The sequence below is a fragment of the Pempheris klunzingeri genome, chromosome 18, assembly GCF_042242105.1.
Source record: "Pempheris klunzingeri isolate RE-2024b chromosome 18, fPemKlu1.hap1, whole genome shotgun sequence".
Lineage (NCBI taxonomy): Eukaryota > Metazoa > Chordata > Actinopteri > Acropomatiformes > Pempheridae > Pempheris > Pempheris klunzingeri.
Window position 1 is genome coordinate 14,279,925 of NC_092029.1, and position 25,161 is coordinate 14,305,085.

Sequence of the window (25,161 nt, forward strand, 5' to 3'; positions counted from 1 at the left end):
TATTGCTCTTTAACTGTGACACAGGTCACACTGCTGTCCTCGTCCCTGTACTAATAAACTCTTCCTTTGGTCAAGCTCTGGTTTATAGTATAGAATAGGTTTATTCTGATTTGTCACTATCAATTATCATTGAATTTGTTGTGTGTGTTTAGCTCGCTGTGTAGCTAGTGCCTTCATCGAAGAGGGCAGAAGAACATGAATGAGACAAGAGCTTTAAAAATGTACACCTCCATCTACTTAGCAGTAAACTGGTTTCAGAAAACACAAGATTAAGTAAAAAAAAAAAAAAAAAAAAGCAGCTGAGGCACAGGCTGCTACCTCATTTATACTGATGTTAAAGTGACTCGATAGGCATCCTTGGTATTGATGGGAATGGCTGAATGGCTAACACCACAGCTATCCCTGTGTGGGTAATTGGATCTAGATCTCTGTCCAAGTGTGCTGAAAGGCAGCCATCGTCTCCCGTGAGCGGCCAGCCAAAGAACGAGGCCCTGAGCCAAGGTTTCAGTGGTGCCCTATACGCTGTGACAAACAATACTGTAATAACAGCAGCCGTGGTAATTTAAAATGACACCAGAGAGGCCCCGTCCTTCTGTAAACAGTTAGAGGAAGGAAATACACTGCCAGATATCTGGCTCTGTGTCAGGCCACTGTGCAGGCCAATTACAACTCTTGAAACCCCCACCTGTCCCTCCCACTGACTAAAATGTTGAGAAAAACTGCTCCTGATTGGTTGGTACTATGAAACACATTTACCCTTGGGTCACATGGTGCTCTACTCTCAGCCTAAATGACTCACCGTTGTGAACTTTGCGTACCTGCCAACTGTAAATACTGTTTTATAACACATAAACGTTATCAGTCTTAGCTGCACAAGGAGCCCTTTCTGCGGGCTGTGAACTACAATGGTGACCAGTGACCCATGTGCTTTGCATCTACACTGAGCAGTGTATTTAGCCCAGTTGACATTACATGGCTGATACACAACGGCACACACATTTACATCAAATCCTATTTTCTCCAAGAGGCCCATTTGTCTCTGAGTGAGTCAGCAAGCTCTGGGCACCTCTGCAGAGCATCAGGGAGGGTCAGAGGGAGACAGAGCTGTGTCTTTGATCAGCCAGGCACACGCACACACGCATACACAGCACAAGATAGTGAGGGACATAGTGCTCTTCTGGGTATGTGTGTTTTTTTCCTTTGCCCTAGGTTTTAATGCCATTAGCTAGATTCAAGTGGAAGGACAAGCCCTACTGCAGCAACCAGCTTCCCCTCCTCCAGAGCGGCTAGAACAGAGGAAAGGACACAGGGAGATAAAGCACTGGGATATGAAGTGGAACTACAGTATACAAAAGCAGGGAAAAATACAATATGCGATTAGACATGAAAAGGATTGACATGTCTTCAACCCTAAAATGTTTAAAAATCCCCTTCCTGCCAGAGGTCATGAACAAAACCTCTGCTGTCAGTGTTTGTTGACACCGATGAGATGTTTAAGGATTTTGTGCAAAGCTAACAAAAAAGCCAAAACTAAAACGTGCCCATACAGCTCATAAATGAAGCTGTGCTCGTCTTCATCTAGATTTTTACGGGGGCCGACTAAGAGATGCTCCTCCTTTGGTTTGACGGCCCGTCCTGCAGAGGGATAAACTGAGGGAATCTGGCCGTTAGTGCTGAGGGTGTAGGACACAGCGCTGTGTTAGCAAACTTGTGAAGGGCTAAAGCCCCTGAGCCACAATCTCAATAACGCTTGCCCCAAACTCGCTCCAAATTACTATTAACACAGCACACTCTTAAAATGGATTTTGAACCAAAGCCAGGAGAGTCAGCTGGGTAAACTGGGGGTGCAGTGTGCGCGGGCATGAGGGACTCATTGACAGGTACGTTTATGGCCGTTTTAACGCTGTGCTTTGTGCTGGGGATGGTTCTAACAACCACATTACTGAGTAAATCTGCTTAATAGTAATAGTAATGTGAGTAAAACTACTTTTCCATTATTACACAGCTTTTTTGAAATCTTGATTGTGATTGGTCAATTATCTACCTCAAAGATCTATCTAAATCTATGTAGAGAATCTTTCTAAAGGCAATATGGACATACAGACAGTAGACTAATAAATGCTTAAGCCACTTTTCAGGTTTCTGTGTTTTGCTGAGGTTTCTTTTCTACTTTTCTGTTGTAAAATATTTGAAAATAAAAGTGTCCAAAAAAGAAATTTCCCTCTCATAGGTTGTTAATTGCAGAGTTATCTTCCTGGCTGTATTTAGGGCTGGTCTCTGGACAGAAAAATTACTCTCCTGCAAATAACCACTGGGGTTTCAAGGACCTTGATGCAATTTCTGGCACCTCTGTGCACGTCACCCCTTTCCTCTCCTGGCAATCTTTACCACCAGTCACCTTTCATTTAAAACAATGCTCCCAGAGGACAGTGGTGCACAGAGGTGATGATTTAATACTTCATGTTTGAAGCATGCTCCATCCCTGACCTTCTCGCCAGCATAAGACTGTATTTGATCTAGTGTACACTGTGCGGCGGGAGAGTTCACGTATGACTGTGATGTAAAGGAAGAAAGAAAATATGTAGCTTCTGCCAGACTTACCCCTGAAAACAGCATCCTACTCTTTGAGACGCATAAAGCTTCAAATTCAATCCCATGATCAGCAAATCAAAAGGCCTAATACAATATACTCAAAATCCATTTAACATTTCCAAATGACGGCAAATCAGAAAACAGATTCCAGATCATTTGAAAATGTTTTCCCTCAACATCAAAGACATCAGGAAGTGGCCTTCTGAAGTGTGGTAGCAAGCACTATTGGCTCATTTTAACATGTGATGTGGCCCAGGGGAGATGTTCATGAGACTAAAATCCAAAAGGAGGCATTCTGGACTGGTCTACAGACTCATTTATGTATTTATTCGTGACTGAGGTCTCAGTTTCAGGGCAAAGGGATTAAAATAACATTTTTAAGAAAAGCTAAATTGATTTCTATAGAAGTTATGTTTCTTGAAAGGATGGATCTCATTTACAGCCAGGGAAAACATACTGAAGCTTAACTTGGAGGGAAGATTGTGGCCTTGGGATTTAAGGTGCAGACAATGCAATCGAAATACAGTACAGTACAGTACAGCCGGGGAGATTAGCTGAATGTCACTACCCAAGGCGTAAAATTAACAAACAAATAAATGAATGAATAAAAAGAAAATATACTGTAATACACAAATCAGTACAAGAATAAATGTGATGGATCCAAACTGATCTCATAAATATTCATGTGAAAAGATTTGGGAAACATAAGACTGCACAAGTGTTTTTTTGTTACCTGTCTGGTTAGTGGTCCCAGTCTCGCTGCCCACGCTGCCGTTCTCCTGCTGGGCTGACAGGGTTTTCAGGATAACCTGGGTGGCCCCGAGACGAGGCAACGTGACGTGGGTCAGGTGGGGGAGAGTGTGCTTCTTGGCAAACAATTGGCTGGTTTCCCGCCGCTTACGCAGGAAGCCTCCCTCAGGAAACAGCACTATCCACTTCCTGTCGCGGCTGTGGTAGTATTTGTCTAGGTGATCTTTCAGGTAGACCAGCTGCTTGTCTCGGTGAGCTTTACCCTGTAAGAAAATGTGTTTAAGGAAACAAAACAAAACAAGCATTATAGTTTAATCTGTTTAATCTATTCACTTTAGTCACACACATGGTGCGAGTTTCCGGTACCTTTTCAGACCGACAGCAGTCAAAAAACTAGGTGACTTCATTCAAAACTAGTACAATTATTTGAAATTGTATCTTTCTCTATTTGCCCAAAGCAAACAAGAATATCCTATCAAGTTAATGAATTTAGCATTTAGCCTCAAAGACAAGCACACACATGACAACAAGCCAACACAAACCAGAAGTTAGGTGCAGTAACACTGTGGAGCACTCAGAGCAGCATTAATGGCACAACTAAAATGGATGCAAAACATGATGGCCTTGACAACATTAAGAGCATTAGCAGTGACGGGACGAGGAGGAGCAGGATTGATTTTTAGTTAGGCCCAGTCAAAAGCCATTCTAAATGCATTAGTATAGCCGGACGCGACTCTGTGTATGTGTGTGTGTGTGTGTGTGTGTCATGCGAGCACACGTGCAGCTGGAGGTTGTAAAACTGCGTACAATGAAATGAAAATTACTAAATATCATGATTGTTTTGCCAAAAAAAAAAAAAAGGGAAGATTTCATATTAGCTGCAGCTACAAAGTAGCTGAGAGTGAGACAGTGAGAGTGAGAGAGAGAGAGAGAGAGAGAGAGAGAGAGAGAGAGAGAGAGAGAGAGAGAGAGAGAGAGAGAGAGAGAGAGAGAGAGAGAGAGAGAGAGAGAGAGAGAGAGGTCCTGGGCACATCACAAACCTATACATGACATGAAATTAGTGCTGTGGTTTTACTGCTGCTACAGGAGTCACGTGAACTGGGAGAAATGTAAACCACAATGTTGCAGTTAGAGTCCATGTCAGAGGAATTGCATTTTTTTATTTATTGTTTTGCATTTGGACCTGGGGTTGGATTTGACTGAATCATCAGAGGGTAGCTGAAGGTCTGTGATATTATGCCACCTGTCTCTCAAATGAGCAACCTGCTCAGCGCTGTCTCAGCTACACTCCCACATGCTTTCTTCAGTTGGAACCAAGGATATACACTCAGTGGCTAACACTAGTGCAGTTAAATCCACCAGTCCTGCTTTAAATCCTTCTTAAATAAACGTTATGATGTTCAGGTTTTAGAGAGGCGTTGGTTCAACTTAACGTTTACTTTGGAGGCGGTAGTTTGTGGAGCTGATGAATTGTATTCTGAGAGGTGTAGTCCTACTCTTTGATGCATGAAGCATAACAAGCATCTGTCACTATGAAGGAATACAATTTGAAAATGCCACAAACTGCAGCCTCGAAAATGACCGTAAAGTGGAATTAACATCTGCAACAACAGCCGAACATCACACCTTCTGTAAGGGTGTATCATTTCTATCTCTGTGCATCTAATAAACTGCCAACTGAGTAGCACATATGAAAAAAAAAAAATGGTACTATACACGCATTAGCCACAGATCTGAGGAGTAACCATAGTGAACAATCAAAGAATGTATATGAGGGTGCTGAATTTGACAAACAAGTGTCACAGGCAACATTAGTTATTGTAAATATACCCAACATCTACATTTTACAACGTGAAAATGTAATTTAGATGCAGAGGGATTCCTACAGATGTATAGCAGCGCTTTCAGATCTTTCCTGTTTTCTGCTGACATTCAGCCAGACTAACACTTTTTTTTTTTTCAAACTACTAATGCTAACTGAAACTACATCTCATCCTTATCATTTCCTCTCAAGAAATGTTTTTTAAACTTTTTGACCAGATGATTTCATTTACCCTTATAAAGCTTGCTCTTATAAAAAAAGAATGCGACACATATGTTTCTAAGTTTGCAGCTAGGTTTGTAGCTGTGCTAGACAGTGGTTTGACACTGTGTGGTTATCTGATGTATAATATTTCAAGTTCAAATGTGCGCTGGCACCTAACTCTCCAGTTTGACATGACTCCACAGTAAGGATTTTGTATAACTAGATGAATGAAATGTGATGTGCAATATTTGAGTGTGCACATCTTAAATTCAACAACATGACATCCTATTTTGAGGTTGGCTTTTAATGAAAGGCCACCCAAGTTTTAGAGGTTGAGAACACTAACACTACAGAGGAAGACAGGTCAATTACAGCCCTGTACCACAAGTAACTGTGCTACTGCCATCAAAGCCTGCTGTGTTGTGCTGTGCATAATGATGTTGGAGACATGTCTGCCAGCCTGAGTGGACAGCAGATGCTTGGGAGGCTTGCGCAGATGTTTGCTGTGCTGTGCGGATGTGTGAAGTGTTCTGGGGAAGGACGTCAAGAATGCACGCGCAAGACTGCCAGAGGGGATCGCAGGGAGCGGATGGCAGGAATGGCCGAGCCTGCTCGGGCCTTCGACTGCAGCCTGCCAGCAGCACCTGATGTGAAATTCCACGGTAAAGCATTTCCATGACCTAAAAAATTTAATTCCCTCTTGCCATTGCTGTGGTGTTTCCGCAGCTCAAATAGCGAAAGAGGGATGTGTGGGCTTTTCATTAATTTTCCAACAAAACAAATCAACTGAGACAACCTACCTATTTCATTTAACATGGAATAATGACATTTTAAAATTTTTGTCCTATTGCAGTGGGTGCCCGTTTAGTCGCATAGAGAAAATATGGGAAATATTATCAATTTATTACCAATATTTAAGGCATGAACTGTACATAAACTGATGTACTCTGACGTACAGTAGTAGGGCTGGGCAATACATCCAGTATTTTTCCCCCCACAATGTGTGAAATACCTACATTGTGACACTCAAACTAAACATGCAAAGTTTTTTTTCCCTTCAGTCAAACAGTAAAATTGACACTAGCTGTCTACATTAGCCATCCTTAGTCCAAACAGTCCTGTAAACTGTGACTTGACACTATGTACACAGCTGCCGCACTTTACGGAGTTGTTGTGATGCCTGGTGTCTCCTGACTCCGGATACTCGTTCTGGCGATCTCGTAGCGAATTAAACGGCCGCTTCTAACGTTACAAGAGGGACAGACTGACAGAAGACTCACACACACTGATCTGTGCTCTCGGCTTGTGTTTTGATGACAGGGCATTATCTGAAGAGCAGGCGTCGACTGATCAGTGCGCAAATTCAACTCTCTGTCTCTGCTAGCTGGGTAGCTAATGCTAGCTGTCCAGCTGTCAGTAGATATCAGATCGATGTCAAGATGCACAAACAGCAGAAGCAGATGAATCAGCGTCCACAGCTGAACGGTATTTCTCTAATATGCATGATAGCCTTGCAGTGTTGCATGTCTTATCATTCTTGCACAACTGTCTTACACAAAGTCCAACAAAATATTGTATTAAAATTGTGAATCTAAAAAAAAAAAAAAAAAAAATCTAAAAAAAATTAAATAAAGAGATAGATTTATTTCATCTCTCTTCGCTTGTGAGTGAATTCTTCCAGTTTTATTTGCGATGCGAAACATTGCTCCCAGTCTGGAATTTAACGCTTAAACGTCCATGATATTCCAGGAATTCCCTGACCAACAGGAGCCCTGTAGTGTAGGCCTGTCAGAGCAGGCCGCTCTGTTCCAGCTGCCCCCGCAACAAAGGGTCAGTCTGACCCAGAGGGGCCGAGCAGACCTCCCACACTACTGTCCATTGCCGTTATCCTGCTCAGAGGACGCCATGGCCGCAGGAAGCCTGCTAACATTATCTGCTGTCCAGCTGGGACAGGCAGATGGGTAGCAGCTCCACTATTGCTGCACGCAGTAAAAAACAGGCCAGCAGTAGCCGGGAGGTTGAGTGTAGAGAGTTGAGTTATGGCCTAAAGGTGTATGTTTTTATTCCTTTAGACCATCAGGGAAATACAAGGTGTTGACATATGAGCGAAAGTTGTCATTCATCTTGCTGCGGCTATTGTTGATGCAGACTTGAGGCTAATCGACCGTCAAAAACCTGCTGGGCCTGGATGTAAATATATGTAGAGTTAACAATGTGAAGCAGAGCATGTTAATCTTCAACTTCTGATGGCTGAATAACAGCCGTGACGATACAAAACAAACATATTAAGCACTGCAACGTTTCACATTATATTAAAAGCAAACCTGCTAGGACCTTTGATGGTTGATGTGGGTCTCTTACCTGTCTGATGAAGAAGTCCCCATGGATCAGGGACACTAGGCCAAAGTTGGTGTATTTGAACACATGGTCCATCAACCACATCATTTTCCGTACCACCTGGAAAAAAAGAGAATTACAATGACCATCTGTAACAAGCCCAGCATAATTTTGCTCATCCCCACATTTACTTGTAAGCAAAAGTACACGGCTTTGGCTTTGGTGTCAGTGCCCCAAACTGATACAGCCCCTCTGAGCGCTTCCACCCTCATGACCTGCACCCATGCAGCTTTGGCTTACTGTCCTTTCAGTGCTAAGAGGATAAACTGGGCCAGGGATGCAGTTGCTGAGGCGGATCATGTCATCATGTTTGTGCAGCACAGCTCGTCAGCTCCAGTGCAGCATCAGCCTCAGCCAAAAAAACGGGGAAAAAAAAAAAAACAACACACAGTGACACAGCTGCCTGACAGCCAATCTCTGGGATGATTTGTACACGGTGGCAGGACAGCAAGTTGTGAAGATGGAGGGAAATAATTCTTGGAGTGAAAAGTGACTTGACACATAATGCGCCTTTTGTCTCCAGATGTTCTATTTTCAAACTCACTTCTGCTGCTGACGGCATCTTTCAGGGAGCCGTTTCTGAATGTGATTAATGTACATCTGGTTAATAACAGAGTATAGTGGCCACATGTCAAGCTAGACAATTAAAAAAGCAGCTGAGCCCCCAACGCTGTCTGATTAACACTGAGAAAAAAACAGACTGATTAGATTCAAAGTGACCGACACTACAGACTGGAGTTGTACACTTTGTAGTGTGCTGGCGCTCCTGCCTGAGGAGGAGTGTGCTTTGCTGCAGATTTGGGCTTGTTACTTCCCAGTCAATAAATTCTAAATGCAACTTTATCTCTTTGTTATAAACACCACTCAAAACATTTTCCATTCCCCCAAAAATGTCAAAATGTTTCTCCGATTGTCTCTGTACTAGCTCACTTCATCTCAGTATATAAGAATTTGAAAAACAGATACAATCTGCATTTATTTTCATGTTGCCAGACTATCTATGACTATCTATGTTTACATGATGTGTTGTTTTTTTTTTTCAATGAAAATGTGTTCAAAATCAACAAGTACCGTCTTGAAACAGAGGAAGGGAGGTGATGCTTGGACACGTTTGTCTGCCTCGCCTGTTGAAAACAATCAGGGTGACAGAATGCAAAGCAGCCATAGCACGAATCTTTGCACATCTGCCGGCGGCGGCATGAACACCCTGATTTGAATGTATCCAACCACAGCGCTGCTTTGTGCTGCGGTCCGCCTCTACTCCCATCACCGTGGCTCTCTATTGCTCTACAAAACTACAACTCCCTCCTGCCATAGTGGCTATCAAAAAGGCAATGTGTGAAACAGTAAATCATATTATAACTTCATATGATCGCATTTTAAACTTCATAACTAGTAATGTAGGACCTTTACTTTGAACTGAACCTTGTTTTCTTCACTCTGTGCAACCAGCACTTGGCTAAACAAACTGACTATTAGGACATTAGTTATCCTTTGACAAACATCCTTAAAACAAACATCCGTAACTTGAGCTGAGGGGGTTTTTAGAGGAATGTGTGCAATTTGCAGCGACAACTGTACATAAACGCGGCGAGACAGAATCCTGTTCTGCAAAATACAGATGGTGCCAAGTGGCCTGGAGGTTCAAACTACTGCACGGCTTGTATTCACACTGACGTGTCCCCGCTCAACCTTTACACTTGACATATTTTTGGATTTCCAAAAAGAAAAACAATGAAGTAACACATTTCTCTGTCCTCTTACCGTGCCCTTGTCTTGCAGGCACATCATGAGGGTGCACACATCTCCTGTGGATTGGTGGTTGACGATGACCATGGCTTCTTCTTCGGAGATGGGCCGTACGTCGTCACCCCATTCTGTTACTGCAAGGCGCCAAAAAAAAAAAAAAAAAAAAGAGACATTATGGGTTAACAAGCTGTGCAGATAAGATCTTGTAAAAGAGTCCCGTGGAGTTTGCTTGTGGCAAAGTTTCTGTTGACAGTTAGTGTTTGTTTATTTTGTGTGCATCGTTGCTTGTTTTACCACAAAGTGTAAAACCATTCTGCACTGCATCACCCTCCGTAGTGCCACCACAAATCAAAAACTCCTCAAGGTAGCTTTAAAAATGGAGCCCATTCCTCTGCCAAAAATGCACTAAATGTAATCATCACAAACTGTTTTTAAGGGATCAGCTTTAAAATACACACTGATGGACCATCACAATATACATCTGTTTTTCATTCAAGTGCAGCAGTTCATAAGAAACAAGAGAAAACTTTCAAAAACACACTCTTATAATATTCTGAACATATTTTGAAATCAATGATTTGCACCTGGATTCTGATTCACATCAAAAACTCTTTCCACCACCGTTCACTGACAAATCAAGAGTTTAAAAGGTACGCTCACATTATGCCCAGTGATAAACATACAGTGTGAATGCAAAACTAGTGAAGGCAACAAGTTTGCTTAAAACACCATCACCACCATCTCTGGTATACACACTGACAGCCAATTCGTCAATACCAAGAGAGAATGTTGCTCCTTTAAAACTGACTGCCTGACCCTTGTTATGTGTTGTTCCTAAATCCACACGTGTCCTGACACACCCTGACTACAGACAGACTGCCACTTGTCTAATCTGCATATCCTCCCTGTCTGGATCAGACAGCAAAAGTTTGTTTCCATGCTCCTACCGTCTCTGACCGTGTTGGAAACACAGTTTAACTTTGCTGTTTATGTGGCCAAATGAGTCTCAGGCCTCCTCCAAAGGTGGTTTAAATGATTACATCATGTAATCATTTAAAGCTAGCATTTGTCAATGCGTGTATGTTGAAAGGGAATGACAAAATACAGTTTGAAATGAGAAAGAGGAAGCGAGTTTCAGGAAATGGTATCACAATTGTTCTCACTATTGACCACTGAAAGGAGTAGAGGAAACAGTAAGAGTAGAAAGAGAAAAAAAAAGAGGACTGTGTATAATTTTATTTCATTGTAACAGACTTTCAAATCCTCGTCTGATCTTCTGAACTGTCATATGTTATTTCTGGCGCAGCCACAAGGTGTATGAGTAGTAACAAACGGCCTGAATATCTAACAACTTATGACAATAACGAAGAGATAGTTGCTTGATTTATCACCATGCCATGTTGCCATGTTAACCTAAACATGGTGTTTGAAGTAGGTTAAACGTTTGTACTTGTGTGACATTTCAAGAAATCAAATTATTTATAGCTCAAAAAGCATTACAACTAACTTATTTATGGGCATTTTATGATATTTTGTCAAATTATATCAGCTGTCTTTTCAGCTCATCAGTTTCTACAGTCACACAATCACATTTCCTAAACAAAACAAAACAAAACAAAAAAAATCAATGTACTGAACAATCTTAAGGGATACAAAATATTAGCATAACCATTTCTACTTGGTATCAGAAGTGGCACTTGTGCACCTATTTCTTTTTTTAGAGAGCATTAATTTATTTTTAGTAAAAAAGCACAGTAGGTACTTGACAAAGAATACAGCCTGAATATCCTCCGTTTAAAATAATCACCAGGCTTCGTGTCATCAACACTAAACATTGTTGTTAAGGGAGCTCCCTGCCTGAAATAACATTCTACATTTGGATAAGCAGTAAGTTATGTCTACATCCTGCTGCAACAGCACATCAGGCTTATTTGCATGTCTACGATCCATAAATAATGCTTCCCTCTTCGGTGAAACTACACAAGGCATCCATGTACGGCTGAGAACAGAACCAGGGCTTTGTTCACTGTCAAAGTGATAAAAATAATACAAAGCAAAATATAGCTGCAAGCTGCAGTTCTTTGGGCCAAGTACAGGCACATCAAGCAGGGTACACTGCACACAGGTACATCGAGGTCTCATCTACCCACAGACCAATTATAATCATGATCCGACCAAATGTTGTGGAAATATGACTCATTTCCTGTTTTTGCGACTTCACAGCCAGATTTGTTCAAACGTCAGAGCCAAACAGTTTGGATTAATAATATTAGGCTGAATCACTGATAAAGACACCAAATCAATCTTCCGTCAGTCAGTAGTCAATCGAGGATTGTGATCTCGTGTCCATGGCATGCAGCAGAAATCGTGGGTTAACTAACTAACTGGTGACCCAGCCACAACAAGCAAACCACAAGAAATGGGATGTCAATGGATCTGTGGTCTTGTGATCGGTCTAGGATCTGCTTAAGATCAAGGTGCATTGGCACATGTGACCGGTATGTTATCTCATTTATGAGTTCAAACAGCAACATTTTTTTCAAAACTTACCTTTATAGCTCTATATTTGCACCAGTTAAACTTCACCCATTGAAGGCAACATCTTAAGCCACAGGTGGTTTTATTCACGTGTCTATTTCCCTAAAAAAAAAAAAAAAAGTGGTGTATGTTTTTGTGGTGCCCCTGCCCTCTTCCTGTATTATCTTATTTTGATGTGTTCAGGGTGTTATTTGGTGTCAACTTTTGGGCCCCAAGCCAATACCAGCAGGCAGCGTGAGGGCAATACTATAAAAAAAAAAAGTTGCGACAGGATTGCAGATCATAAGCATGCATCCAGGAGGAAGCTACGGGAAGTTTGAATGTTGTGTTTACGAGCCACAACTGACTAATCCTACTCATTCTGCCTCTTGGGAATAGATTAAACGTTTCCAAAGACTTAAAGTACCTTAAACAAAATATTGTTTTAGTTATTAAGATACTCAAATGAATGCACTTTAAGTCATGAACAAGTAAAAATATCAAATTCTATCAATTCTGAATTGAATATTAAATCATGGCTGAATCGTATCAATACTGGCTCACAACATATCATCAATATAAATGTATTGCTTCCATTTCAGTACGTCAACTCATTTGAAAGTTAGAGATACACATCATTTACGTTTAATGGTAACTACTAACAGCATGGTCTTTAATAGCAGTGTACTATGTGGTAAAGCAGTGAACCCTTTCCACTGTGTATAATTTATGCTTCTTCCTGACAAATGCTTTCAACCAAACAATGACCAGCGTCTCCATCAGCGCCTCCAGGAGTGGATCTCCAGCGGCTCTCGTCCCTGATTTACATTGTCAGGCCTCAGAGCACACAGGCTACTTAACTAACCATTCACCTGTGGGTGGTTGTTGACGGGATACACACAGGAGCCGCAACAAAAGGAGGAAAGGCGGCTGTGAGATGAGAAGAGACAACAATGGCCCTGCTGGAGAACACACGAGCTTCCTTCGCAATTTAAAATGCGCTTCAGCAGCTCTGCATATTAACAGAGAGGCAAGGAGGTGAGAAGATTCAGCTGGGATGCAATCATTTGCTGGGAATCCCTACAGTTATGGGTGGGTCTGACCGACTCCCGTTCCCATTCTGTGTAATACAAATGTTGCATCAGTCAGGCCTGAGGGTGCAGAGTGAGTGAGTGAGTGAGCATTTCCTCTCTATAGGGAGTTAATGGTAGCATTGCTGGCAGTAAGGATTAATCAGAATTGTTCTTATACAAGTTTAACATTTAATTAAGCAAGAATGTGATACCAATGCAGTACCAGACAGTTACGAGACGTAAGACATATTTGCTAATTGATGAAATGTTAAAAGGACCCCAGAACAGGACATGATTGTGCTGCACTGTCACATAGAGACAAAAATTCACTGTAAAAACACTGGTGTTTACCCTTATAAATAAAAGCTCTTTTCAGTAAAATTTGCATTTTGGGGCCTTTTGTTTTTGTGTGTTGCAGTTTTCATATTTTAGTGGATGACTTTCCTGCTGCACACAACATGATGTCACATTGGGATCAAAGATGATCACCGTCAGATTTTGGTGTCAGTCGCTCAGAATCAAAGAGCAAGTCATACAAATAGGAGTAAAACTGAAAAAAAAAAAATTAAGCAGCAATTTCTCTCCTGGCAGTAGCAAAAAAAAAAGAAAAAAGACAAGAATGCAAAGCAGCTCTTTACTGTAGAATCTCACTTTCTTGCTCTTACTACAGCTCTATCTTTATATAAAAGAGTACCAAGGTCGAGCACACTCTCTGGGGTAAGACAAAAGCCATTCAAGGAAATGAAGTCATGACACAAACTAAGAGTACACATGGACAGCTGGGGGAAATAAACAGTTTTTTTCTTTCCTTTAGCAGCAGCAGCAGCAGCAGCAGCAGCAGCTTTGGCACTAGCTGTGCCAGTAGTGAAAAGGATAGGGGGTGTCCTGTTAAGTAATAGTCATGTGTGACATATGGTCACAGTGAAGAGCAAAGCTGAACATGGTAGGTCCATCTTGAAATTGGATTGAAGTAGCTGTGGTTGAAAATACAGTGACAAAGGATCTGTCAGTGCAGAATACAACACAGCTGGCATGTCGAAGAACAATATCTCTGATAGATTGCTTGCATAACATTTTTGTGAAGACCTGGTTGTGGTCTTGGTGTGGTGAGATCGCATGCTATTTTTGCAACAATATTTTATGTGTGGTGAGTTTTTGCACATACACATCTCTCCCGAATATGACTGATTGAAACATTTAACTCTACTTTAGCTTCCTGAATTTTCACAAGTTTTGATGACAGCAAAGGTTTCCTGAAATAAAAACAACTACAATGTGTTAATCGTATCAACTACATACCAAGCAGGTAGACATCCAAATAAAGCAGGCTTTTATGCAAAAAACTGCAATTACATGTAAGTGTGGACTCAGCTGAATGAGGTGTATGATCTGCTGTCATAACCCCTGGGAGAAAAGCATTTCCTGTCAGATTAACCATTTCTGCATGACTCACAGTAAAAGGCCAAGTCATTTTCCTGACAGGACAGCTTTTCATGACAAAAGACTGCACGCTGGACTCTTTCTATCTTGAAATTCAAACCACTGTACCTGCTGCTAGCTATTCACCATGTTCAAAATTAGACATGTAATGCTAATGCACAACTTATTAACTCGGCAGCTCATTAGTAGACATCGGAGAATGCACTATATGGCTGCAAAGATGAACAATGATTTTGAAATATTTAATGCAGGAAGCTCCCTGCTGCTTTATATTGGGTCATATTACAGACATCTGAGCTTATTAATTGTTTGGTGCATGCGTTAATCATTGTTCATTCTACCTTTAATGCATTTTGTGCTCATTATCTGAGCTGCAGCCTGGCGACACAGGGTGCTTTTGAGTCTTCCAACATGACACATCCTCACATGGAGATCTCCATCAGGTTAAAGAAAGTGAATTAATAAAATGGGATGGAGGGGGGCGAGTTGTTGGCATGTTCAATTTAGGCCTTTTTTTTCCCCACCTCCTGTCCTCTGGAGAATAAGATCAATTCTCATGGGTGCAGGAATCGGGAGCATACTTATAGAAAAATGACATATCTGTGACACCGGACAGGGTTGTGTGGGGTGTATGTAGCTTGAAGGCAATGTCATTTCATAAGGAGCATGCCTTCATGCCCGCTGAAGTCCCCATTGTTGCGGGAGATGAGCGTAAATGATATCACAGAGATGGGTCATCTGTCAGATAGAATACATTAGGGAAATTGTCTTTGAGAGATGACACAGTTAGCGCAGCAGGATGACAGCCATGCTGCAGGCACACTGTCTAATCCGGTATCGGTGGTCAGCTAAACGGTGTACAGCTGACCTTGGCGCTGATCGCTAGACTTCTTTCTCTCTCTCTAGAGGACAAGAAAGATGTGGCGAGGAATCACCCCAACTGCTTCACAAATGCTGCTGTCCACACCTGAGTGTGGCCAAAGAGGAAAGAGTCCCAAAAAACATGACGCCTGTGTGACAAACCAGAGTAGAAAGGTGACAATTTCATTGATAGTTAAAGCTGTTTGGTTACTGGGTCAACTGGGTGAAGGGCAAAGATTTAGGGTTGTAAATGAATGCCAGCAACATACTGGTGATATTCTACATATATTTCAATGTATTCTGCCATGTTTACCCACTTTTTTTAGACATTGGAAGACAAAATTTGGAGCCCTTCTGCTTTTACAATGACTCTGATCTTAGGTATGAGGGAGCAAAGGGTCTAGAAAAAGTAGACAAAGACTGTCAGTAGTAACAATTATTAGATCCAGACCAGTATTAGCTTACTGCACATGTTTTTCATTAGTGTATATGTTGGCCAATACGCAACAAAAAAAACAGAAATGCCAAAGAGTGACAGTGTCACAATGGCATAATTTACATAGTTGACTGTAAAATGTCCCGCTAAGTGCATACATCGGTGACATTTCTTTCAAAAGACAAATGTGAGGGATCCCGTACTTCATGAATAGGAGTAGGTCGCCTCAGCCATACTATAGCTCACTCTGAGAAGCTGTTATGCTTACTGTAAAGGAAACCAAACTGTTGACTGTTGTTAAATGTCAGTTTCACCAAAAACCTTAAATATAAATCTCATTGTGGCAACCAAAAAAAGTAGGAGTCATCTTCTGGGGAACATGTATGCCTGTTGTTGTTTAGTTGTTAAAATATTTCAGCCTGGACCACATAGTGGATTGACCAACATTGCCAGTTCCTCAGTATGTGTCATTATCGGATTTTTATTTTTTATTTTTAAATTGTCCTATATCAATACCAGCCACAGTAATCCTGCATTGGTCTGGCTGTAATAACATAATGCTAATGACTCCTCTGGAAAGGATGAAAACTCTTTGTTCAACAGCATAGATGGCACCTAAATATGAGAAATGTCTAAACCACATCTTGACGGTTGAGCGATCTGTTCACCAACAATAACAATAGTCACAGCCGTGTCCTGACAGTACAGAAACAGTTAGAATCAGTCTGTGGGAACCCAACAGGCTAAACAGTATGCTACTAGGCTAAATCCAGTTATCAAGCCCAGCCCAGTCATCTCCATGTTGGTTCACTGGAGTAAATATCTTGCCCTCATTAAAAGCTAAAAGCTCATTTGACCTCATCCATTGCTTCTGAAAGTTGGTTGCATCAATTGCATCACAACACATTAACATTAAAATAATGTGCTATTCATCATAAAATAATGTGCTGTTCATCCATATCAATACCCCACAGTCTCTGTCCACTGGGGAAGGAAACATCAGCCTCCACTTATGCAAACATGTTTCAGTGCTTCAGAACAAAAGTGATGCTAATTCCCATTCATGCTGTTGCCCTCTCAACTGACCCCACACTGCAGTGCCATTATTCCATGCTGGTTCGCCTCCTTCACTTGTGCTACTAGACGTGACTGCCTGTGTATGTCCACCTACAGTATGTTTTCATGCATTATACACGTTAAAACCTGACCGAAGCCTGTTGGCAGGAAACCAAAAGTTTCCTCTCATCGATTAAAAGCTTCCAATAGTGCACAATCCTAATGCTCTTTTTTTTTTTTTTTTTTTTTTAAAGATACATACTTGCATTTCCTTCTTGCGTAGCTTTCTTGCTTTCTGTCTATGCATCGATCGCAAAGACCCTGCCAGCATACAGAAAAATCTTTCAAAAATACGAGAAATGCTCAGATTAAACAGGAGGCTACCCGCCATAACTTGAGAAAGACAAAAGACAAGCTAAGCTGAGGTTGGAACACTGAATAGAATCATAAAGCTGTAAACCGTCTCGGCCTAACAGGTGCAATGAAGATAATTCAGGACAGATCGGGAGATGTCAATCAAGTACGGTCTGTACACACCCACACAGTCCAGAGAATAAGTCTAATCAGCCAAGTAAGTGATAACACTTGTGTGGGTGCACCGTGGCTGCACAGAGGCTTTAACAAATGAGGAGCGGTTTCCGTTAAGAGCTTCAAAGTGAGATGGTCCACACTGAATCTAGTCCAGCCCTTCCTACCACTTAGCACATCTGAACCCTGATCGTTCTGGTACTGAAACATTAACAGGAACACTGAAAACGATCTGATGTACATGCACAACTGCTCAAACGCGAGGATTTCATTTATAATCTTTGGGTTTTGGACATTTGGGTGAAAACAGGCTCTATGGATACATATAGAAATGATAACAGGCATTTTCCCCTTTTTTCTTACATTTTATTGACCAAATCAAGGAAATAATTGTTGGGTTAATTGAAAAATAATAATCGTTAGTCATGGCCACAATTAGTTTATTTTCAAAGAAAAAAAGGATGTTGGGACAGATAAACATCTCAAACAGGTCTCTGGAAATTCTCTGCCATCTACATGTGGGTGTCTTCACCTTGATTGATGTAACGTAATGAAGGATCACTTTCATTATCAACTTATGTGTAGATTATTTTCTCAATTTATCGTTTGATTGCTTGGTCTATGAAATGTCAGAAAATGGTGGAAAATGTCCATCACAGTCTCCCACAGCCAAAGCCGACATATGCAAATTGCTTGTTTTGTCTGACGAGCAGCCGAAAACCCAGAGATTTTCAGTTTATGCTTCTCAAATATTCACTAGCAATTTGCATATGTCACCCTGGGCTTTGAGGCCTTAGACTTCTCAAATATTCACACTTTCAAACTAGAACCACAGTTTTTTTTGTTGCCATTTTTGCTTGAAAAAAAAAAAAAAAAGACTTCTACAATTATCAAAACAGCTGCTGATCATCTAAGCTCCAAATAATAATAATTTACATGCTGCTGGAAGTGAAAGCTTGCCGCTGGTTTGAGAGGAGGATAGGTTGAGTATCAGTTGTGACTCTAATTACTCCTCTCGTCACTTTCACTACCAGTGATAAGATGGAGAAACCAAAATGCATCATGCAACAGGTGGAATCGTCCTGAACTGTTGAGATTACATTCACAAATTATTTTCTCTAGATTAATCTATTTGTCTTGAACAGGAAGTAAGCGAGTGAGTGAGTGATGTGTAAGAAAGTTATAGTAGTTACAGTAGTTATAGTATTATTAGTAACAATAATAATAAGATCATCAACTAAGAAAAACAAAGGAGTTCAAGTTTTTTTTTTTCCAACTTCTGTTGATGTGGGGTTCTGTTAAATTAACTTCTGTTAAATCCAGGGGGGTTTTGACAAATGTCCTTCAGCATAAAGCGCCCTCATCTGAAGAGCCATAATCAAATGTCTTGTTTTGTCCAACCAACAGTCCAAATCCCCACAGTATTAAGTTTAGTATGAAGTAAAACTGCAAAGAAGCTGTAGTAAAAGACATGCCTGTGTGGACAGCAGAGAGGACAGTCTGGATTATCTTATATTCATATATAAACGGACATGGACAGTCTGCGTTTCACATAAACATCATATTGTGAATACGATCAAGGACTCTGCAACATAACTCAGAACTGGGAAACACATGTGTAATGTCTGCAATCTGACGGTCATCATCTTTGATCTCCACACAGGTCCAACAGACCACCCACTCATGGAACATGCAATGAAAACTTAATCCTGTTGGCTTTAGTGCACCTGTCTGTGCCCACTGCGTGTGTGTGTGTGTGTGTGTGTGTGTGACACTCCAATCAGGCCTCATGCTGTTGTGCTGCTTTTGTCAACAACAGGGAAAAAGGGGGTCAGGTCAAATGACAATACAAGTGACCACTAAATACACGAATAGACGGGTTCCTGTAAAACGTCCACGTGGGTGGTTTTTGAAGGAACTGTAAGAAACTTTTTTTAATGTCAAGATGATTCATTCGTGACGTGAGAATCTGACAGATCTCTGAAACTTTGTCCTCAAATCATCAAAATCAACCCTGCAGATTGAGTTAACATATTGTAATTACTATAATTAGTTGCACCAATGATCCGGGGTGTCTCTGCTGTACTGCTGAATCGCAAACTCCATGAACATACAAATGTATAAATAAAAAAGGCTGGAGCGCAGCCTTCGCGTCAAAATGTGCTGGTTAAGGAAAGGAGGAGCATCAGCACAGCACAAAAACAGCATCCTGATTAAAACATTGTGATGTTTGGTTTGACGTTAATGATCTTTTTTGGATCTTAGATAATAAAATAAAATACACTGCGAAGGCGTTATTGATGCACTGGTAAGTGAAGCCATTGTGCTACTGATAGCAATATTAGCTTGGCCGGGGGAAGCCTGTTCTATAATAAAATTAGTACTTTTCAAAAGGGATGGAGCCCAGTTGTTTTAGTTATGGATGAATGACTTGCACACAGATCACTGGGACCTCGTCCACTGAGAGCTGAGCTGAACTCCATCAGTTGTCATTATTACATTTCTACAAACACAACGGGATGGATATCAGAGTGATGAGGACCTCCTGAAAACCTCATTGGCCCATGCTGTCATCACACATCAGTATTATGTCAGAAGTTGCGTGAATGAGTTTAATTGTTTCTCACAAATTAACCTGTTTGGAGAGTGAAACCTCTGTCCAGTGACCGAATGCTGCAGTCTGTCTTCGACATCATAACGAGGAAATCTACACCTGAAGACTCTTTGGTGCAGCGTAAAAAAAGTGTCTTTTAGGCGTCCAGTGTAATTAATTACGCAAAAACATCCATCAGCCCTGCTGTATGCATGCAGAGTACTGCTGCCACTACCGATTATTTTCAGTATCAAATAAAATGACATTGGATTGAAAAACAAACTTTAGAACATATTCAATGGCGTCTATCTATTCTTACATAATGCCAGGCATTTCTTTGCCATCAAAACTTCGGGGCTTAGCTAATCGAGCCCTTGCCTTCTGACAAACTCATCTGAAAATGCAATCAGGAATATTTTAACACATAGCTTATGTATACTTTGTTCGCAATTATTTCACCGAGGTTTCAACCGTTCATTTGAGTTCAGCTCCGCAGAGTCGAGTAATTGCGACTTTGGGGCTTTTCATAAAATTCTGAAGCAGACAGTGCCGGCAATATAATGGAAAGACCTAGTTTGCAGCTAATACACTTTTTACTCAAATGTAATGTGAAGTGCTCCCATACTATGGATTCTGAATTCTGAATATTTTTCTCTGCTTCGGCCATGTTTCAATTTTTCTTTTTTTTTTTGTAAGTGATGTAACCAACTCTGTGACATAACGTACGTCAGCATAGACCCAATGAAACAATAACGAAATTCCTTGCAAACTATTTTTCTTGTTGAATGTGAGTGCTGTTCTCTGGAGTTCAAGAAACATTTAAGGACACACATGAGAAGAGTGTGTTCACGTCACACTATTATAGATACTCTCCCCTTCAGCCTTCAAGCTAAGCCTCTGTGAGGAGCTTGAGATTTAACTTGTAAACGAAGGTCAGTTTAGAATGTTTTCCTAAAAAAAAAAATCATCTAAAGAATCTATTTGTCTTTTTGTCCAAACTGCCCCAAAAAGATAAAGAATATACAGTATATGTCAAAGTCTGGTACTAATAACATGAGCGTATATCATCTACAAAGCACCGTTGTTCTGCTTCTCCAGTGGTTTGATGCAACATCCTTCATCTCTGACAGTTGACCAAAGCTCAGCCTCCAGACTGCAGTGGGTCAAGCTGTGATTGAGACCCCCGTTCACCTCACATTTAGGATTTCTTGAGTGCAGGTTGAACCAAACAACACCACAAAATGTTACAGAAATGTGGAAACTCTATAAGCATTTATATTTACTGATATTCAAGAGGAGATTTTAAAGAAGAGTCATTGGCCAGTAGTCAGCTCTACGCAGGCCAAACTGTTTGCGTTTAAAACCAGGGGTACAGACGTTTACACGGACATGATTTGCAGCCGTTACTTGGACAGAATGGGGGAAAATCTCTGCAACAGTAAAGCGGTGACCTTGGGCCAAACCTGGATGTGTATGTGTTGACCAGACTCAAAGGTCGTTCACACGGTGCAGGGAACTGGTGGTCACACAGTGAGGGAAAGGTACTGCCACAGCGTTGATCGACCTCTCTTTGTCAAAGTGTCCTTGAGTGCAGGTCACACCGCTGATGCTCACACATGCTTTGGCACTATTGCCCCTGAACGCTGACCTCTCCGCTATAAACTGTTTATCTGACACTGTGTTTACATCGCCAGTGTTGTTTCATACTGATTTATTGCACAGAGCTCGTTTTTTTTTTGTTTTTTTACAACATGGCTAACATCGGACAGTGGTTTACACAGGCCATCATTCAACTGGACGGCATTACTGCTGGGATTATCGTTTATTAAACAGTAACTGATTGTAAAGTTACCCACTGTCACTTCTTACAAGTTCATTTTAACTTTGTGTTAACATTCAGCGCTCACACTATCCTGTGGCCCCCTTCGACCATTTTTAATATGTGTCACTCAGGTTTTGCCGCATTGGGGTTACTTTTAAAATGATTATGTGAGCAGACAGCTCACCGGTCCTTAATAACTGGAGCTGCAAAAATGCATAAATTCTGATATCACTGTCAGAATAAGCAGCACACATGGGATGAACCAAAATCATGTTTTTCATTATAAATGCCAGGTTTTTCCAGTTGATTTGGTGCATTTTACCTGCCGTTTTACTGTAGCCTAATACAAACTGTGCTATTCACGAGTGTATAAAATTCGTATAAAAAGTGCCATACTGCAAATTCAAGTATATAACCTGATCGTCCCAAGTTAAACTTTAGTCACACTTTCAATCAAGGTCTGTAACACACATTGCTTCACGCCAGAGCAGGTGTTCTATAGGCACAAAGCTTTGCATTATTAAGCAGCGCGTCGTGTCGCTGCCCGTGTTCACCACTTAGCAGTTTGTAAGCATTTTGCTCACAGCTCTGTGCAACCAAACACCGCTGACTGCCTCAATCACCTCAACGTATTCAGCCAGCCAGTTGAGAGAAACCAACAAACACTCATGATATCCTGCTGTTCTTCTACCATGTTTGTTTGTTAAAACCCAGTGTTTTGACTGTACTTAGTAAATCAAGTAATTAGAACCAACAATTATTTTCATTATTAATCAACCTGCTGACAATTCTCTCAATTAAAGCCAAAGATCATGTAGCCGAATACAATCCTGTTACTGACTTATTTCTAATTCAGGAGGAAACACTTGGAGATTGATGGCAGTGGGATACGAAACAACAACATTGGCGCTCATGTTCACTAGACAACAGCCATCATTTAGGGAGCAACGACCCCTAATTCATGCCTCTCGTGTGTTTACATTAGAATCAGAGACGTAAGCATCCGTTTCTCTTAATATATTTTCCAAAAGCCCAGAAAATTGGACAAAGACTTACAGCTGGACTAAAGGTGCATTTCTTAAATCCTCAAAGACTCTTCTGACCAACTGGATGAAAAAAATATTCTGTTCACTGCACAACAAAGGAGCCTTTTGCCCTGACCCTGTTTGTACAACATAAGAAAGTGATTGTGTATAAAGATATAAAAGGAACACCAACATTAACATGGTGAATTTTTGATTCATGCTGTAAGAATTACGCAAAGACGTGTCATTTTAGAGCTACAATCTTTGTTTGGCTCAGGAAACAGCATTGTAACGTTATCTTGCAGCAAACAGAATATTTTTAGTTGTTAAAAGATCCTCTGGGTTTTCCACACGCTGTATTTTTGGGTGAAATCGAAGTTTGTCTCTGTAACTCCAAAGTAAACACACGAGGCACAAACCGGGGCTGGTGAGCAACGTTTTGGAGCAACCAGAAAGCTGTCACCGTCGAGTCCTTGCATGCAAATATATCTTTGCATGCAAGGCTGCACATGGGAGCATGGTGGCGTGTACGAATCATAACCTATTCATACCTGTGTATCCTGCGATCCAGCCCCACGAAGACACCATGGCCAGCAACCATTTGAACATGATTCCCTCAATGTGCCAGAAAGTGGAGCTGTCCCATATTCTCAACGGCTGCAGGAGCAGCAGGTTCAAGCAGTAGGATGGGATGGCTACACAGTTGTTGAGGAACATAAACACGAAGCGGACCACAGATACCAGCAGAACCCAGCCCAGTCTGCCGGCCCCGTCCAAGAGCTGAGCCATCCTGATACACACCGTCTGAAACAGAGACACAGCAGCAGTTAGCATCTCGGCTTGGCTTGGTCATGCGTGTACACAACATTATCCTCAATATCAACTAACTGATGTGCTCTAAACAGGACACAAACCCACCAAACATCCCAATGTTAAAACCCTGACTGTGGAGGCACAGAGGAGAGAGTCTGCAGCTACCCGGTGGAGGGTGAGGCTGTTTCACGGCATGTAAATGTGACACTACACTCGTGGTGGACGCTATCTTCTGATTATTATCATTATCCAAGAGGATTTGCTCTGAACTCTGGCTATTTGTTCTTCGTGACTTCCTGCTAGCTAGCTGCCCGTCCTGTACAGTAACGTAATGTAAGCAGAGACAGGACCATAAAAGGACCAGTCGCACGGGACGTGGTCGGGCACTTCCAAGACATGCTAGCTAGCGGTGGGCTGAGTTAGCGTGACGGGAGCAGATGTTAAGAAATGTGTCGGCTGTGACGACCCACGGGGCTGAAACACCACTGTGAAACACACTCACACAAATAGCAGAGGTGGATAATAAGCTTGAGCGCCCCGGTATTTAATGAAACAACACCAAACGTTCACTCGGACGCTGAGTGTTTGGGGGCAGCTGCTGCAAAGCGGAATATCCGTGAGGCTCCTCCAGGACGTAGCCCGAGCCTGTAATTTAGTTCAAGTCTGGAAGCGCCAGCTCGGTTTACTCACCCACTTAATGTCGCTGAAGCATCCAAGGACGGTCAGAGATGAGGCTAATTTGTTGGAGCAAGATAAATTGTGTCACGTGTGGCTAACCTAAACGGTTAAGTTAGCATTTTTTATTTTTGGCTAGTTGACATGGCCAGCCTGAGCCAAATCTGAGGACAGCGGTGGGAACAGCGTTAGAAGAAAGCCCGTGCGATAAAAGTGCAATTGCACCCATCTAGCTAACGTTATCCAGGGCTGCTCGGGCTCAGCGGGTCCCGGCGGGCACCGTTAGCTCGCTAGCTAGCTAGCAAGCAACTCCACTTGAGCGACGCTGGCTCCATCTCAGTCGGAGACGCCGGGATAAATCCACCGATGCATCATCATCATCGTCAAGTTAGCTAGCTACTGAGCTCCCATTAGCGAGTGTGGACGGGAGGCGGTTCGGGGCCGAGCCGAGCCGGGCCTGGGAGCAGCGCTGCTAAGTTGGACTAAACGATACACAAACTATAAAGGACACATGCACAGCCGACCGCGAGCAACGGCGATTTTTCTTCTCAGGGCAGGCAGGACCCGTTATCTTTCTCCAGACTCTCACAGCGTCCATGTACACAAAGATCCAGAGAGTGGGCCCGGAAGTGAGCCCGCTTCACCTTCAGAATAAAAGCTGCATTTGTAGGTAGTCTCTTCAGATGGGAAATTTAAAAAAACGTTTTTAATTAGAAATAACCCCTTGTATTATGTGTGTTTTATATTTATTTTTATAGGTACATTAAGCAAATAAAACGTTGTGAGGAGATGTAGTTTGATTTACTTA

General features: G+C 41.7%; 1 protein-coding gene across 1 annotated transcript in view; it reads right to left on the bottom strand.

Moving 5' to 3' along the window:
- Window positions 1-24,959, bottom strand: part of lpgat1 (lysophosphatidylglycerol acyltransferase 1) — a 42,427-nt gene extending 17,468 nt beyond the window's left edge. Inside the window, exons 1-5 of the mRNA XM_070849421.1 lie at window positions 24,369-24,959; window positions 23,417-23,669; window positions 9,530-9,648; window positions 7,730-7,825; window positions 3,326-3,605 (exon numbers count right to left, since the gene is read on the bottom strand). Of these exons, the coding sequence (XP_070705522.1) occupies window positions 3,326-3,605; window positions 7,730-7,825; window positions 9,530-9,648; window positions 23,417-23,654 (733 nt within the window). The 5' untranslated portion in view covers window positions 23,655-23,669; window positions 24,369-24,959. The remainder of the gene's footprint in view (window positions 1-3,325; window positions 3,606-7,729; window positions 7,826-9,529; window positions 9,649-23,416; window positions 23,670-24,368) is intronic.
- Between the last annotated feature and the right edge of the window lie 202 nt (window positions 24,960-25,161).